We start from the raw sequence: 19659 nt of genomic DNA, 5'->3' as shown, positions 1-19659 counted from the left end.
CCATTGGCTAGAAAATGAATAATAATTTCTGATAACAGTAGTAGTACATTGGTAGTGATTTTACTTAGAATTGTTCAATTCAATTGTTACTTGAATTCAAGTAACAATTATGTAGAATTGTTAAGGCTTACATAGATATATATATAAGCTATATATCTACACATATAGTTTAATGAAGTTTCACAACTTTCTTCTGAAACAAGTCATCTTTTCTCTAAAAGTACACAGAAAACATTTTAAGGGGTTTTAAACATTTAAGTCTTTCAATATTTACTGAATGCTGAGCAAAACCTAACCAAAAGCATTGCTTAAAACTTGGAAACAGATAAGGAAGCAAATTAATATGGCATAAATATGATACTGAAACTTTCTCATACAGCTAATGCAGACTGGAACACTTAAAGCCCTTATAGTAACAAAGTTGTTTTTTGGTTTTATATGTTTAGATACACAAATTTATAATTACAACTGTTGATCTCCACAGACCAACAAGTTCCTTCAATATTACACTCTTCCCCTGTCAGTACTGAATTGTCCACCAGCTGCAGATGGAGCCATTCAGGGAGAGCTTTTAACATCAACAGGAGCCAGCTTCCTATGTTAACATTGCTCAGCTTCATAGAAAAAGTCTTTTCAGGAGGACTCATTAAATCCAGAGAATTAAAATATGGAAGATCACCTCACCATCAAGAAAACTGAAAATCTGTGAGGTAAACCACAAATTAATGCAAATAATTCAGCTGGATGCTTCAAATGTACTTAGTATCTTTTATACGAGTAGTTCTCCTGAGAAACAATATACACCAGTAGAGTTTTTTTGGAGGATGAAAACCTAAGTTCAATATCATACATTCTGTAAACTCTACCACCTTCTATAATAAAAAAGCAAATTAAGGAAGGATTTTGTCTTGTGCTCTCTCTAGGGTAGGGCAATACTGTAAAACCACACGTTTCAGATCTATCAGTTCATCATAAGAGCTAGCTGGGAAAGAGCAGGAAAACCTTAGTCTTTCTCCTCTGAAAAAGAAACAAGAAAATAAACTGACCCACTCTCTCTTTTCTGTGGCACAGTCTAGGCATTCATCTGGAAGAGAGGAAAATCAGGTCAAGAAGAACAAGGGCTTGAACCTGTGTTTCACCTCGTTTGGAAGAATACTCTGTTCTGTGCTAACCTGAGGACTCTTTTCCTGTATCAGAGCAGAACTATTTTCTTCTGAACCTGAAAAAGCTTTCCTGATAAAAGAACTGTCAAGGCACACTCCAGTGCTGAAAATGCAACCCTTTCTCAAGAAAAAGTCAGCTTTACTAATAAAAAAACCCCAAATACCAACCACAAATCAGGTTAAATTTGGATGTTGCTTCTCACAAACAGGCCACACAGTGGATATTTTCTCCTGATAAGCATCAGCTATCAGCATCTTTGTGTATTTTCAGAGATAATGAGACACATCTCCTTTGGAATCAAAATGAAATGTACACATCTATTCACTGTAAACAGGTAAAGAACATTTTGAACGCTAAATAAAAACGCAAATTTTATTCTTTATTCCATCATGTGGCAAAAGTAAAAATAATATATAAGGAAGAAAGGGAAGCCTAAAGGAGATATACCAGACAGAACATGAAAAGCTATTTGTGATCCAGACGTTCATCTGGAAGATAGAAATCAGGTCAAGTAGATCAAGAACTCAAACCTTGGTTTCAGAGGAGTGAAGGCCACATGCAGTGGCAATGTGGGATGAAATTACAGCAAAAGCACAAGGCAAATACTGAGTTGTAGCACAGATTAGCAGAAAATGAAGAGACCCTAACAGAAATGTAATTCGGATGCTGAAGGGAAAAAGCCCCTCAAATGGGAAAGCAACTAGAGTAGGTATACCAGAATAGAAGGTTAGAGTAGGGAGAAAAAAAGAAGAAACTAGAGAACAGGAAATTAAGACAGATGGACCAATAAAGAGAGAACCTGTATCTTAAAAAGCAGAATATGCTGTACACTCCAATCTTTTCCTGTTTATGATGATAACCCAGACAAGATGCTAAAATGGTTGGGTAAGATGGGAACAAGACCAAAGAGCAGACCTACTCGCAAAAATCAAATGGGCAATGACAGGAAGAGGTTGGCTATTATATTCAGTTGTTACAGTGTTCCAGCAGTTTTCTTCATATGACTATTCAGATCCAGACTGCCAAACCTGTTCAGGCTGTGTACAGAAGTAACAAGAGAAACTTTCTGTTTCCCAAGCCCTACCTTAACCTACAACCTGATGATGGCAGCAAACAATTAGATGCTTTCTCTACAGCAAGCTGATACATGCAGTGAGAGCAGAGAGCCAGAAGCCCTGGGAGCAGGGTGCTCTCTGAGAAGGCTGGAAGCAAATCAAGTCCTTCCAACATGAACAATCTTATCAAGAGCTACCTGTTATGATCTGTTATTTTGGTTTGCTCATGGAACAATGCTGATCAAGTTTGTCTTTTAAAAAAACATTCTACAATCAAATTTATCACTGAAGAATATGAATGCATTTCCTCATTGTTGGCAATCTGAACCCCCAAATGGACGATACAAAAATCTCTAGCAAAATAGTAGTCATACATGGAATAAAAGTCACAAGATGACAATGTAACCTCAAAAGATTCATTAACAAAGCATTTACCAGTATCAGTGAAACCAAGATTTCATCATTTGGTGTTTTTGATCCAGGGAAAAATAGTTTCATAAAATAACAGCTTTGAACAGTAAAATTTTAACCAGAAATGGCTATTCCCTGCTGCCAAATATTTTTTGTTACAGAAGGCCTAAGAAATGTGCCTGAATATGCCTTCAGAAGTCTCAATAGTATCTTTCTTCTTAGAATAAAATAATTGCCTTGATGTGATAATCAAACTCTTAGTAATGCCAAACCCCAATGTTTTCAGTAAGACTGCCATTATCCTAGGAAGATATGTGTATACACGCATTACCCCCAAAGCATCTGACCTTCGCAACACTGCAGAGCACTTACTGCACTAATATTGAATACATTTATTCCAGGTCTTCCTTAATAAGCAGAGATTACTCAAATGAGCTGAATCAACACTAGCAGAAGCTGCACATAAAGTGAAAAGTCTACAACAATAATTGCCTTTATAAGCATCCTTGTAGTGGCATATGGACTTAATGCAAAGAGTGAAAGTCAGTTAAGAGCATAGGGGCTCTTACAAAATATCAATTTGGGGAAGATGACTGGCACGCTCAGCATAAAGCCTCTGGGAGGAAACTTTACCTCTCTTTTATGTGCCACTTAATGTTTTTACTCTTATGATAGTGTGTTAGACTTATCTTGAGTTTTGTGCCTGGAAGGATCAGTGCACAGTTTATCTTCATGCGGTATGTTACTTACAGTCATATAACTGTACTATGGAAAGGACAGATGAGAATATCAGGCACCTCGCAACTTCATGATTTATCCACACATGCATTGCTGCATTTTTCACTAGAATAATTTTAACACAGAGCCACTCATAGGAGAATGCAAAACACCCAGTTCAGACTTAGATTTAATACAGATCGATCTTCCATTAAAAGGTGTAAGATTACTTGCCAATAAGACAAATCCATCTCTCTCTCCTGCAACAGGCTATTACAACACTATGAAACCTATACCATACCTCCTCAACCAATCCTGAGGCATTTAACATCAAAAGTGTGACTAAATCACTGAGATAAAGTGAAATGGTATTAGTAAAGTTAAATGCTATTTGGACTGCCGAGCAGCTAATTTACAAAGATAGAACCTGATGAAATTAATGCTTTTCAGTTAAATCATTGTCATGTTTTGTGAAATTCTCCTACATTTCATCTTATGATGACCCATCTTTGCTTATACTTTTCTCCTTAAGTATGAAAAACTGTGGCTGCTGCAGTGCTGAATTTTCCTCTTAGAAGGCCTGCAAATGTGATCTGACAATGGGATTGACTGCACTTTGCCCATCCAGGCAAAATCAGAGAAGCCCTTCCGAAAGACAGTGGGAGATTGACACTGATAGCAACATATCATCAGTACGAAGCATAAGCAAGTCAGAAAAATTAGTTACTCAGATCAACAAGCTAAATTAGATGCTTCCAGTGTCACAGAACATATACGCCAAGCTGTATCTATACTTACTGTTTTCCAGACAGGGGATGGCCAACAGCAGATTTAGGAAATTGCAACGTGTTTGTAAGAGAAGTGGATAGGAGAAGTCAGTATTTCAGAGGCTCATCACTTCAGAAGATACTTGTTTAGTGTACTTGTAAGCACTGCATCACCTCTCATTCAGGCATGGAGGTGAACCCAGTGCTCATTGCAGAGTGGGCTTGCCAGCAGGAGAGTGCGATTCACAGCTCTGTCCCTTACATAAGACTGTAACCCCTATTCACAGCCATCTGCTGCGGCTGTTGTGTAACAAGTTGTAGTCGAGTGATTCTGTCATCACATGGTAAATTTCCTTAAAATACACGTGCAAAAAAATCACCACACAAAGACCTAGAAATTCTTTAACTAGACACAAGAGAAATCTGGAAAGGCACTCTTCAAACTCCCCTGCTTGGGGTGGCTGCAATTTTCTCCTTGATTTATAGCATCTCCTTAATTTATAGCATATATATATTTATATATATATAAAAAGATACACCGATGAAAACATTTTGCTTACTGGGACTTGAATTGCTAGATATCTCCATCTTCTGTCTTACTTGAGATTTATACTAAGATTAAATAAAAAGAAATTTCAGTTTCATTATTATCCTTCTATGCACAGAGTTTTTAAAGGAGGAGATGGAAACAAGTGCTTTCAAGGTTTGTTTTTATTTTGTTTTGTCTTTTTTTTTCCTCTTGTCAAAGATATTGCATCTGCTTGATTCTAGCTTTTTCCACGAATTTCTACAGAGTTGAAGTCCTCACAAGCTGAATTACAGAACACCAGCTCTAGCCTAAAAGCCATGGCAAAACCAGACATACTTCAGCACTTTAAATGAAAGTTTTGAAAATAAAGCAATGTTGAATAACCAGATGTCAATACATCCTTTTCTTCTAGAAGAGATGAAGAGAGAAGAATGAAGAACCAATGTTCTTAGAAAACAAATAAAATGCTTTTGGTCAAATCTGTGTGAATTCTTACTTGAATGTTATTTTAGCTAAAACTAAATATAGATGTCAATTTGGTAAAGGCTGACAATTCATTTAAAACTGAAATATGAAATGGAAATCAACTGTAAATCCCTCTTTAATCTTTCCAGAAAGAAAGCTGGTGGGCTGGCTGCGGGAGTTATGCAAAATCATTGCTATTTTTCTAGAAGGATTGGGAATTCAGTGGAACTATGGGGGTGGGGGGAAAGTTCTATTATTGCACACAAAAGTAATGAAAGTAATTCCATCTAATCATGTTTGGAAACATTCTCACACTAGTGGATTTTTGGTTGTTGTTTCTACTTGAGAAGAGCAACGCAACCTTAGAAACCTTGGTTTCATTTAAAATAGCCTCCCTTCTAAATTAGAAACATAATGAACACCAATACTCTTATGATTTTAAAAGTCTATTCTGCAATACTGACTAAAAAAAAATAAATATCTATACTGCACATTCTCTACAAGTCAGTGGTAGCTTAACTATAGAAAAAACTTTTCCTTCCAGTTGTTTCCTGTGCATTTCAATTTTAAGATTACATTACCAGAACTAAAAGTGATTGAGTGTGATTTTCTTTGCCCATTGCATTAGCAGCCAATTCATGATTTCACTTAATCTCTCTTGGGCTTTAGATTTTCAATATGTTCTGACAACGAACACATTTGTGCTTCCATTTATCACTAGTGAAATATTTTACTAACGCTCTGTAAATGTTACACTCCTGGTTTTGAGCATTTCAGCCCAGTTCTGCAGAATAAAGCCTACTTTGCCAATTTAAGGAAAATACAAATCCCGAACAAGTAAAGAAGATTCATACTGTTCACAAAAGGTAAAATCATACAGCTGTGCTGAAGCATAAATCAAATTCGAAAACATGTAATCTTTTATAGTCTGTATCCCTAGGCCTCTACCCACACTTTATCAAAGAGGAGAGAAAACATGCCATTCCTTCCCCCAAGGATGTGTTTTCTTTCTTATTTTACCTTGATGAGGATTCATTTTCCCCAGTCTTTCTCTCATGTGATGCACCTTTTCTGATCTGTAGATATATTCATTAAAACTTTGGCAATAACTGAGTAGCTTTTCTCCATTTTCTCTACCTCTATTAAGGTAATTCCTTCCTTTCTTTCAATCTTCAATGCATCAACACTAGCCTAGGTTGATTTGTAATGAATTTGAACTGGAAGAACTCTGTTTATATATCCTTATATTGAAACCATAGTTAACAGACATGTCATACCCACCTGATGGATGCTAACAGATTTTATACTGACTTGTCATTTTCAGGGACCTCACTTGACCATTGTGACCACATAGCTCTTAAAATCTAATTTTACAAGGCAATAAAATATCACTTTTTGATTATTTCATTTTTGTTAAAGCTTAATCACCTAGAGCAACATTAATAATTTCTATGAACAGATAGTTGATGTGCCACTCTACAATTAGATTGGTAAAATGGCATAAAATGGCATTTACTATAAAAGAATCTTTGCAGGGCTCCAACCAGATGCTTTTTTTCCATACATAACAGTCTTAAACAGATGACATGATTACTTTAGACAGGCTTAAAAACTTTTTTTTGTTGTTTTTTTTGAGACACAGTTAAGCCACAAAATTCAGATTTAGATCCAGATTTCGAAAGGTCTATCTGGGGTTAAACAAGTCCCATGTTAAGTCTGTTTTAGAAGGACTCACCTTCCACAAAACTCAGATATCTCCCTCTGGCTAGTCAGTCCTATTTTCCCTAAAGTCTCTTCTACTTATAACTTTGATATATATTTGAAAATATATTCTATAAATATTTCACATCCTCTGATGTGCTTTCTTCTTCCATTTAATAATAGTTCCTGTTATTAACTGTTATTCAATTACTGTTATTAAATAGGAGACTACCTTCATGCTGTCCTGTGCCGCTAGCAGAAACTTCAAAGCCAGATCTGCTTAAAGCAGAAGGATGAACCTCCTGCATTCTCTAGAGAAGTCCATACTTTGTGTTTCAACCTGAATTACCCTATGATCTTAACAACACAAAATCAGACAGGGGGGGAAAGAAAAAAAAGGAAAGGAAAGGAAGGGGAGTGGGAAGGTGGTGGTGGTGGAACACAACAAAAAGCCCAAGTTTTTCTTAGAGGAGCTTTTCTTTAGAGGAGGTGAGTGTAGGTCTTGCGGCTTCAAATACATTTCTAGTAAAAGAGTCTTTTACTTTTTAAACTATCTAGAGTTGTTTTAATTATTTACAGTCCCAGTCTTATAGAAGAGGGGTTTTGATCCTTTGCTACCTAAAGAGGTAATCAAAGAATGAGTAACTGCAGACTTCAGTCACAACACTTACAGGTTTCCGTTTGATGAGATTCAAAAAGAAACACAATATGTGCCATGCTGTCACAGGTTAAAGTATTAAAGACCACAGGGTATAGGTAGCTCTATAGAAACAAGACTTCTGACATTTGAAAAAGCCAGTTTAACAGACTGAAAGTGTAATATGGTGGAAACTAATGGAAGGAAACATCAGTGTAGAAACAAAGTGTGTGTTTTAACAAATAATATAACTGATAAATTTGTGCTTTGCATAAATTTTGTGTGGCAGCTAAAAAGTCTTGACACCCTCTGAGCGGGGATGATAAACAAAGCCTGTTTCTAGTGGCTAATTCATGCTGACTGAGAGTGGTTTATAAATGAAGTATGATCATCTTACAAACGGGTTACATTACAGGGTTTTAACTACAATAGCAGGTGCATGGACTAATGACCTATAAGGTTTCCATCCTCATTTTCTTCCTTTAGATAATAATGCATTTATTTTGGAAAAGTATTGGATCTGAGGTCAAATGGGACAACTTGAATGTTAACATAACAAATACAAAATTAATAAATTACAAAACTGAAATACACTTTTTTGCATAGGAAAGTAACTTTCAATGCTAAATTAAGAACAAAATAGTTGAAGGCCATGTTCAACAATTTGGTTAATAAGGGGTAATGTGACAAACCCATTCTCAGTGCCTTGCTCATCACTTTGGAATATCCACACAGAATAGCCAACATATTTTGCCTTGGAATAAAAACTAATCAAAAGAAATAGCCGCAGCCTACATACAACTTACCTTTCAAGACTCATTGGGCCAGGCAGGTCTACTCCAGAGCACTATAAAGGATAGTACATGAGTATATTTGTACAATTTATGTTTTATATAAATTCCTAATCCTATAGATACATACAGGACTACACATGCCTGAAAAATGACTTGTACATAAAGTTAAACCGCAGTTGTATTTATGATGTTGAAAATGTAAGTGCTCTACCATTGCCATGAACTGTATAAAGAAGTTAGCTCAAATGGAGAAAGCTGAAGCAACATTTCAAATATACTCCAATCCTTTCATTCCACCATGAGACTGCCATTTTATTCAATTTGTCCCATTAGTACTTTCTCCATAGGTAAAGGAGAAGATGATTGAGAGTGCAGACTTGTCCTGCCCAGTATTAGCAGGGCTGACATATCCTTTCCTTTTAATAGTGACTGTAAGCACAGGTTGCATTGTCATGCAGCCATTTTCCTTACTTTTGTTAGATTTCTTGTGGCTCTCATGGTTTAGGGCTGGTTACTCCCATATTCCAAGATTAGCAAATTATTTCTCAAACTACTTTAATTTGCACTGTTCTTTTTTGGGGTTGTTTTTGGTTGTTGTTTTGGGTTGGGGCTTTTTTATTTTGTTTTTGGGCTTTTTTTCCTGATTTTTTATTTTCTTTAAATACCTTCCACGTAAAGCCAAAACAGCTGGTGTGGAGAAAAAGAAAGTGGAAGCTGTTAACACCTATGATGCTTGATGTGTTTGCAGTGTTTTAACATTTCTCTCTGTGTCCTACATCAGTTTTCTTATTAATTTGATCCTAACTAAAGGAAAATAGAAAGTGGCAGGTCTGATTGCAAAAAAGCCACAGATGTCAACTCAGGAATTCTGAAACACCACTGGGTAGTTAGAATCATAGGATCAACTAGGTTGGAAAAGTCTTTAAGATTGTCAGGTCCAACTGCTACCCAAAGACTGCCAAGACCACCACTAAACCATGTCACTGAGAGCCTCATCTTTTTTGAACAGTTCTAGGGACAGCGATTCCACCACATCCCTGCACAGCCTGTTCCAATGCCTGATCACCCTTTCAGTGAAGAAATCTTACCTCATTTTTCCTGGGCCTGCTGGTAATACTATTTCTGATACAGGCCAGGATGCCGTTGGCCTCCTTGGCTGCCTGGGCACAAGCTGACCCATGCCCAGTGGCCATCAGTCAGCACCCCCAGGTCCTTTTCTGCCAAGCAGCTTTCCAGCCACTCTTCCCCAAGCCTGTAGTGTTGCATTGGGGTTGCTGTGGCCCAAATGCAGGACTCAGCACTTTGCCTTGTTGAACCTTATACCACTGGCCATAGCCCATCAGTCCAACCTGTCCAGATCCCTCTGTAGAGCCTTCCTACCCTCCAGCAGATCAACACCAGCTTGGTGTCGTCCTCAAACGTACTGAGGTTGGACTTGATCCCCTCATCAGATCATCAATGAAGACACTAAACAACACCAGCCCTAACACAGAGCCCTGAGTTTCAAGAAGTTTCCCCAAACGGGAATCTTCAGTATCTTAACCATTCACCTTAATTAAACTACATGTGCATGATTTGGCATGCATTAATCTATATTAAACATTACATAATTTGCATTCATGTCTGGGATGTAAAATCAAGATCTGCCTAACATACAGTTAAAATGATGTAAAAGCATGGGTTTGGCCTGAGACTGTTATAAATATTCCACAGCCATATTACATTATTTGTCACTATGCAACCTCAGTTAACAGCTATGCTGGATAAGCTTAGTTTGTTTTAGAGAGATAGTTAAAAAAAATAATTCTTGTGTGCATTAATAACAATTTTAAGACAATATTTTTGCTGTTTTCCAAGTGGCTGTTGTCTAGATTCTCTTCCCATATGATGACAAGTGATTGTTCTGAAAATGTAATCTGCAATATCACAGGCAAGGTAAGATTAAAAATTTATTGCTTCAGCATTTTTGGCATGCAAACTTCTACATATTGTTATCAGACGCATCACTAGCAGTTCTGAACACATTTACTATTGAGAACCCTAAGCAATCCCATGAAACTCAAATGAGCTGGACTCGCTTATAAAACTTGACTGACACCAGCCAGTGTTGGCTACATGTAGTCCAAGCACAAGAACAGTCACTTCGGTGTTAAACTTCCAGAAATTAAGTCTTGTCTGAAAAAAAAAACAGAAAAAGCACTTCTTCCTAGAACCACCTCAACATTCAACCCCTTTAGCACCCTTCAGCAGCTCTCTCCCTAATCCAAACACACATTCAACTACAGAACTAAGATTTTGCAGTGCAACATCATAGCCCTTGGAAATGATCCTACAGTGCATGACTACCATGTCAAATACTTTTTACACTCCTCAGGTTGTGGAAATAGCAAATATTTTTGTGAGTAATGCTAATTATCTGCATGGTATTCATTTTTTTTCCTGTCCAAAAGGAAGATAAATGCATTACTGATTTAACTCATGCTAATCTTAAACCAATTGCAAGAGAGACCCTTGTTGGGCCATAGGTGTGTCCAGTGGAAGTACATCAGCATCAAGCCAAGGTCCCCTCCTCTTATATGTCCAAAGTAACACAAATTAATAAAATTATAATAAAATTGCCTTTGTAGTCAGAACGTGCAGAAAGTACATTTCAGCACAACCTTAGCTTACCGAGCAGGATCAGACGGCTGAACAGTTTTATGGAACCAATAGTCAGAAGGCACAGTAAGCAAGCATTTCCAAAGTAAAGAGAAACAAGTATCCAACACAATGCTTCAAAGAAACAAGAGGAATGCTGTTTGCAGTATAAAAACACTGTAAGGTTTTTGGTCTTGTTAGGCTTAATCTGAGAGACTTTTCTGGGCTTTGTATTGTTTCTGTATGAATTTCCCCTCTACTTTTGAGAGAATAAAGCTAAAATCCCTTGTTAAAACAAAATCAGACAGGTACCACCCTGTCCAGTTAATTAACTGCTCTTTTCCCCACTTTTAGAATACAAAGTACGTTTTTCCTTGACATATACCTCACTTCTATGTTGACACATGCACATACAATTTGGCAGAGGTAAAATCTGCCTATTCATTATAGGCTCTGAACTTTACCTTTAAAGGTCAAGCAAAAGGAAAAGCTAAACCAAATATAAAGCAAACTATAATAGAAGCCATACAACACAGAGACTTACAAAACAACAGGTGTCTTTAGCAACAGACTTTCACGTGGAAAAGCACAAGAAAATGAACAGAGAAAAAAATTTAGAAAAACAAGCATTATTATTCAAACAAATCAAATTTTAAAGAGGACCCAAAACCAGAAAACAATACATTACAGTTTCCAAGCATAAGAACAAAAACAAGAGCTTGGATATGACCCTTTGTTGCATGTCACTTCATTTAAAATTTTAAGATAAACAACATTAATTAGTAAATGGATTCACTTCCAAGACATTCATCTTGGTTAATATTTTTTACATAGTTTTATTAGTCAACAGACTTTAAAAAGGGCAACAGCAGAGTAGAAGAACATATATGCAGATGGTATTCTGGCATTCACTGTGCAGTGTAATAGAAAGTTACTTTATCTTCACATTACTATCTGAAAGTTATCTGAAAGTGCAAATACAGAGCAAGTTTACTCATAAAAGTGAGAAAAAAAGCAATCCAAAAAACTGACATTACATATTTCCTGAGATCAGAATCAATGCAGTGCCAGACACTATACAATTATTTTCTTTTGAAGGAACTATTTTGCAGCCCATATATGGTTTCTTTTCAGATTATGTAATTTTATTTCTTCTTGAGTCAAAAGTAGAGAAATGTGAATATTATGGCTTTAAGTAGGTATTGTATTGTTTCAAATCAAAAGTAGCCAAGTCGACTAATGGCCTGCCCTGCTGCAGCAGCAGATGTTTTATAACAGAGACTGGGGAATGTGCTTTTATCGTATCAACAAAAGCATCACTGTTCTCTATACACAACTGGCCCACAGTATGTTTTCTGATAATAGGCAAAGGGTCATCTCACATGACAAGACTAGCCTCCAGCATGGATTAGAAATGTAAGAAAAACATTTGACGTACTTGGATCTGACAAGATTGAGTCGGTTTTCGGCAAAAATTGGTCACAGCGGACTCCTTGGTAGCCCTCTTTGCACCTGAGAAAAAGGGGATAAATGACAAAACATACGCATGCGATAGTAAAAGGTTAATTTCAAGGTAGCAAAATGAACTGAAATTCTCCCTGCCAATGCTGCAAGGGACTTGCATATCTACAGTTATTTCAACAATAGTGGAAGCAAGATTATTGCTGAAATGCAATAGAAGCATGTATAATTATTTGTATTTAAAAAAATTACCCTCAAACCTTTGTGATTATTTTAGAAACTTTGAAAAAAAAACCCATCATTTAAGCATAACTTTTTTTTTACATATCAAGTCTGTGAAACAAAGAAAAATTCTCTATAAAATAGACATATTTGTAATAAAATAAACTCATTAGGTAACATAAAGCTTCTGAACTGTACAAACTATCAGATTAACTTGTTTATCTTTTAGTGTTTTAATACACAGGTAACACTTACTGGCCCTTATAAGACTAGTTTTCTACTGTGAACAAAAGATAACATGTTAGGGCATGATAGACATGAGGCATTGTTTGTGAGTGGACACTCTTAGATACCTGTGGGATTATATTTTAAAGCACATAAACCAGAATACCCTCCTCCCTTAAACAAGAACTGGCTTTGACTATTATTTATCTTAAAACTTTACTTCGAAGAAATTTCAGTTACTGTATTTGGACTGATCTCAGAAGTTACTCTCACTCAACAAAGTGTATCAGAATCAGACCTTTAATTATTTATTTGCAAGCAGTTTTTAAGAGAAAAGTGATGGACACTTCAATTATAAATGATAGTAACAGAAACTCCTTATCACACAAAGCTCTTACACGTCATATAGAGAATATACTCAAACCAGCATTACCACCCTTCATTAGGATTGACAACTGCAGCTTGAACGATGTGATAACGTCACAAGCAGACATCACCTGCTCATTCACAATGTTTCTAGTGAGGCTTCCTCTAATATTTTCTTTTTAAAATGCTTTTGGTTTAATAAATTAGTGCTTCAGTGAGAAGCACATCTGACCAGCATTGGTTCAGGAATTAGTACTCACATTTGTGAGAAAAGATGTGAATTATAAGAACTCCCATCAGGTCAAAAAAATGTAGTAAAAATCTACAGTAAAGACTTAAAATCCCCAAACCCTCCTTTTTGTTTCTTCTCCCTGACGACTACTTAGTGCTACTTTGGAGATCAGCTTCTCACTGGTACTTGTAAACTATAAAATGACTGACTAGGAAAAATTGAATTCAGATCCTAAGGCAACAGTCATAAGTTATCACTTAAGGAAAAAAATAAAGGTGGTTTAATTTTGCTTTTTTAATGCAGAATATTCAGATACTTAGTTAAATTTGTCCACTAGTCAGAAAAAAATAAGAAGCCTGCATATACTCGGATATTGCTGCATGCACCTTTTGCTTCTGATTATCAAATATCATAAGCTGCCTCACATCAAACAACAACTTTTCTTCAGAGTCTTGAGAGTCGGTAGATTTAAAAGATTAAGAACAACCAATATAGATGGGGATAGTCTTGTCTTTACATTAGCATTTTCTATTAACTTTCTGATATACATTTGTACCTGCCTCAATTACTATTACCCTGTTACAGACTTAAAACTCTATGTCCTAAACCATTGGTCTGCATGACATAAAAGCATTAATCACATAGCCTGCTTCCACAACTTAAAACTTTGATTCTATCTGCAAGGATAAGAAGTCAGAGAGTGATACCTCTTTGAAGAGCTGTACCAAATACGCAGCAGCATGTGTAAATACCCACCAGCCAGGGGCAGGCAGAGCAATGTTACAAGTACCCTAATACCCTCACACAAATGGGAGGAATCCCATCCCTTCCTCTGATGGCCAATGGGGCACACCTGAGCCAGAGGCTCTGCTGCCTTCTTTATCACTTAATTCTTAACAGAACAGAAAATAAATGATGTCATTTCACAGCTAAGAAACAGAGTTTGCACCTGTCAGGTGGTCCAAGTAATTAATTTTGATCTAGTTAATTAACTGCTCATGCCAGAATTAGAGAAGAGAACTTTTGCCACTATTAGCTAATAGGGTAGATTTGGAGGTCTCTATTCCAATTCTACCGTGTCAGAGCCAAAACATCCATCAGTCTTTAGTTTACTAAAATACTTTCTGTACCTTGCAAAAAATGGCAAAAGGTGCTATGGCTAGTTTCACTTTCCATTTAATGTTGTTTGCAAAGCTTGCATTTTATCAGTTGCAAGTATGGCCGATGCCAATAATGTTAGTGGCCTCAAAAACAATCTTATGAGAAACTCCTTTAACTGGTAAAGTATCACCCCAGCACAAGACCCTGAGTTAGATGTGTTTCTGTGTTTTCTCGTTTAGACTTTGCAAGAGCAATGGGTTGGAATATAATACATCACAGAGTCACTCAGATTTACAACTTCTCCCTTGTAAAATCCAGCATCCCCAGCACCTGACTGAATTGCATGCTGCTAAAACTATAAAATGCAGTCTGGAGATAACGATAGGAATGCGTTTCTTCTCTTAAAATGTATTGCCTATCATATCAAACTAGTATTTTTATCTTGATTTTATCATCCATATAATTCTGCTATTCTCCATCACTATGAAATTGGGGTCAGTAATCAGCTGACTGACCTGGATGAGTCTAAAGTAACATTTTCACTTCCCTGTACACTTCAGTGAAGTGAAATGACAGAAGAGGAATTTATTTTTGTTACTTTCAAAATTTAGTACAGAAGTGGCTGATATATCAAAGAATAGCTATAATCTTTAAACGTAATAACATAATCTTATGCTAACAACTACTATAGCCATAGATAGCTTGGGTTTGTTTTTTTTAATGATATTAACTTCTTTGGCAAAGATAAGAACTAATCTTCCTAGTTTCAGTGAAGCCTTTGAAAGCCATAAGACATCAAATAATATCAGTAACTGCTCTGCCAATATTGCACGAAAGCTCAAACTTTTGTAATTAAGTCTTATGAAACTGAAGTCTTGTAGAACATACCTTTGATGGTTACAATGTTACAATACAATAAAAGCTAATTATGTTGTTGCGTCTTTGCTACTTTACCAAAGTACTTTATATATACATTTATATATATATATATTTGCCGTCCATCCTAAATGGATGGGCAGATGTGATGGTTGTGTTCACAATACTTGGCATACATATATGCTGGTAACTGGCAACACAGCTCTAAGATAAAACAACCAACAAACCCACCACAAAAAAAGTCCCTAAAAATCCAGCACTGTCATGTCACATACGGAAGTTCAGGGAAGTCCAGCTGAGGTTGTTCAATATTGCCATATGCAGTGTGAATGATCACATTCCTATTTATGGATGTATTAAAAAAAACTGTGAGTAATCAGCAAAATCTGGAGAAATGCTTTCATGCAGCCTGTTTGTGAAGTGATCATTTGATTATATGACAAGCAAATGTGTATTAGATATGCCTTTTAAAATGAATAGGAAAATGAAAGCAGGACAAAATATTGCTTATAGTGAAGCAAAAGCTCCTATCTGCATGTGGGACATCCACAGCAAAGGATGGAATTAATAACCTAAGCTCCTTTCCAGCACCAGAAATCATTCATTTCTGTGCTGAAGTGCTGCACTCTATGAGCAGGTTTGGGTACATGCTTAAGCGCAGACCATGGTGAAGGGCTCTATAAATAGTGCTAATTATAGCATCCTTACAAACTACAAATGAAAAAGGATTTTTCTATTTTGCCTTCAGATCTTCACCAAAATAGCTGTATGTCTAGGCTCTAGACCAAAAATATCAACAAGACTGTATGAAGGGAATGATTTAAATCCTTCTGATTAAATTATATGAAAGAAGAATTACAGGTAACACTAATCTGCAGCTGCTACAATGCTTGCAAATAGTACATCCCTAAATAATACCTCTTAAATACAAATAAGATTATTTTATCATCTGTTGTTCAGATGTTTCGTTGGTAATGTACTTTCTCTAGATGAAATTTTTTCAAGGTCAAAACCGAGCTGTACTGTGCACTGCATTTCACAGGGCGACCCACAACATCCCTTGTGTGAAAACATGCTTGCAGAAACACTTCTCATTCCTGGTGAAAAGTTCTTCTTTCTACTACAGCATATTTGCACTTTAGTATTAAAAGAAAGCAGAGTGTGAGTGTTCATTCAACCCTCCTGTCCACATTTCTAATATTAAAGACTATTAAAACGTATATTCTGGTCAAAGGTATCACTGGCATTTTCTGTGGATATTTCTCAAAAATGTTTCTTGTGCATTCAAAACTTATGGACCCAGGGGAGATTTCAAAGAAATTATGTCATCATCTTTTTGATCATCTATCACATACATCACAGAATCACAGAATCCCAAGGGTTGGAAGGGACCTCAAAAGATCATCTAGTCCAACCCCCCTGCAAGAGCAGGGTAACCTAGAGTACATCACACAGGAACTTGTCCAGGCGGGCCTTGAATATCTCCAGCGTAGGAGACTCCACAACCCCCCTGGGAAACCTGTTCCAGTGCTCTGTCACTCTCACAGTAAAGAAGTTCTTCCTGATGTTAAGGTGGAACCTCTTATGCTCCAGTTTACACCCATTGCCCCTTGTCCTGACACTGGATATCAATGAAGAAAACCTAGCTCCATCATCCTGACACCCACCCTTTACACATTTGTAAACATTGATGAGGTCACCCCTCAGTCTCCTCTTCTCTAAGCTAAAGAGACCCAGCTCCCTCAGCCTCTCCTCATAAGGGAGGTGTTCCACTCCCTTCATCATGGCCTAGCAATGACCCTCAGCACCCATGGGTGCATTCCATCTGGACCCATCGATTTATAGATGTCCAGATTGCATAGCTGATCCCTAACCCAATCCTCATCTACCAAAGCAAACTCCTCCTTTGTCCTGACTCGTTCTGGGGCTATAGGAATCTGGGGCCCATTATTTATTCATGTACGAATAACACAGAACTAACAGCACTTCAAATCCCTAGATTTGACATAGGATACACCAGTAAAAAGTAAAATTCATGTCATTTGCAAAGTTGCTGAGGGAAGGCATATAAAGCTTACGGCCAAGAAGCCATTACCACCACAGTTTACATTTCCCCCAAATACTTCCATATAGAGCTCCCTATCCCTATAAGGCTGAAATATTTTAGTTCTCAAGGAACGGTATTGTACAGAAGGCAAGAGAGAGTGGCACCAGCAAACTGCAGGGGTTATGAAAGATAATAAAGCCATGAGTCCCCATCTCTTTCTTCCTTCCCTATGATATGGCCCATTCATTTGAAAATAATTCTTCTTCTTCCTTAATTTCGGTGATCCCATTACCTTTGACCATGTGAAGAAGTATGTGTAAAATAATTTTTCTGAAAAAGTCCAGAATTTGGCAACCATAAGATACATGAGTTCCTCTGAAATAGAAATTTTGAAAACGGCATTTGGACAGACTAAACCAGAAGACAAAGCTGCAATACTGTATGACAGGAAAAAAAAGCATATCTTAGGGCAAAAGTAACTTGTAACATTTAAGAGAAGTGTCTTACTAGTGCAGTGCCCAAAAGATGAACTTATATAAACCTGTAATGCTCCTCAGAAACAGGAGTAATCCAATTTTGAAGACAGAATAAGTAGTACGTATGAAAACTGAAAGTTATTTTTTGCAGTGTAACCAGACAAATGCATGTTCCCTACCACTTGTAAAATCTACAAAATGACAATCTCAAAAATGTTATTAGTTAGAATGATATATCTCATAATTTCACTGAATCACTTGCAAATTATTTTCTCAAGACACCATTACAGCCATTGTACTGACAATCAGATGCCAATAAGAGAATATGCTTCATCTCCTATTTATTCTCTAAAACAGGAATCAGATATCACAGTAACGAAATACGCCAATGATCTATAAATTTTAATCAAGTATTTATTTTCACAGAGAATGCAATATGCTTTGTTGTGGGTTAGAGAGTCAGTTATGTAATAAATATACAGTAGCAAGCCATTACCTTGTATAGGCCATTTGGCTGTCCCACAATTTTGCCTGAAATATGCTATAAACAATGAAAAATAATTTCTCTACTCTGAAAGTAAGCTAAATATCAACTTATTTACCTGAAACTAGAATGACCTTAACTGGAATAAATGGAAATTTGTATTTATTATTGTGATTGTTATTAGGTGAAGATTTTCTTCACAAGGGAATAAAAAAGTAATCTTAACAGTGAGGGTCAGACAGGATGCCTTGTCATTTAACGCATACATCATGCAACTAGAAGCAGAAAACCGGCTTCCTAGATTCAACAGATTAGACCACTGAATCATGACTGAGAACATTTCTCAGTGGATAAGAAAAACAAACAAACCAACCTTTTACTTGTGATTGATCTAGGATGAATTCCATGATTTCAAAAAATTATTCTCTCTTCTGTCTTCTGTATTTCATCTTCCATCATATATTTTAACAACAAATTGTCTAGTTTTGAAGTCCTTTGTTTCCCTTTCATTTGGAGAAAAGTAGGACTGTATTCAGGAACTATCAAACCCAAGTACATCGAGATGACTAGAGAACAGAGCTTATGCAATCATCTGGCTTGTTCAGTCATCAATAGAACTGAAATCTTTCCTTCTCCATCCTTAGCTCATTAAATACAGAACAATAGCCTATTATGTTGGTTTAAAATTCAAATTGAATAGCACTGCATTACTCTGCTGCAAAAACATGGCTGGGAATACAAATGCACCACAGATGCAGTTAGCAGAATGCTAACTCAGCAGAAGCAGTTATCAAAAATAAATAAAGGCCAAGACTGACCAGCATTTACATGCCAAAAAAATAACCCATTTATCGAATAAACCTAAGAATGCTTCTGAAGTACTGCCAAATGTAGCTCTTCTCTTGGTATATTCCAATGGACAAAGAAGATTAAAGAAGCAAAGATACATAACTCCCTTCTGAGATTAAGACTATTATTAAAATCATAGAAAACCCCAAAACTTTAAAACAAAGCAGGGCAAGGAGGAGCACTTTTAGTTTTCAAAATAAAACTGCATTTGGAAAACGCCTGGAGAAAGTAATCAAGAGTTAGTATAGATAAGCACAAAGTCACTCTCACCTTATGCTAAAACTCTTAAAATGATTGTCCCAGGAGACTTATCACTGCTTATTCCAGTTAGAAAGTCAGGCTTAGTATCAGCTCAATTTTTCACAGCTGTGCTCCAGTAAAACCAAATGTTAGAAGGTCAACAAGTGCCAAGTTTTACTCTAAATTTCAGGCACACTTGTAAT

The 19659-nt window shown here is 36.5% G+C and overlaps 1 protein-coding gene across 3 annotated transcripts in view; it reads right to left on the bottom strand.

Moving 5' to 3' along the window:
- NRG3 (neuregulin 3) overlaps positions 1-19659 on the bottom strand; it is a 402582-nt gene that overhangs the window by 97967 nt on the left and 284956 nt on the right. For all 3 annotated transcript variants that reach the window (XM_034062153.1, XM_034062155.1, XM_034062154.1), the window contains exon 3: positions 12316-12389. In XM_034062153.1, the coding sequence (XP_033918044.1) occupies positions 12316-12389 (74 nt within the window). The remainder of the gene's footprint in view (positions 1-12315; positions 12390-19659) is intronic.

The sequence above is a fragment of the Melopsittacus undulatus genome, chromosome 4, assembly GCF_012275295.1.
Source record: "Melopsittacus undulatus isolate bMelUnd1 chromosome 4, bMelUnd1.mat.Z, whole genome shotgun sequence".
NCBI lineage: Eukaryota > Metazoa > Chordata > Aves > Psittaciformes > Psittaculidae > Melopsittacus > Melopsittacus undulatus.
Note: the sequence above shows the minus strand (reverse complement) of the source record. Positions and strands in the feature narration are given on the sequence as shown.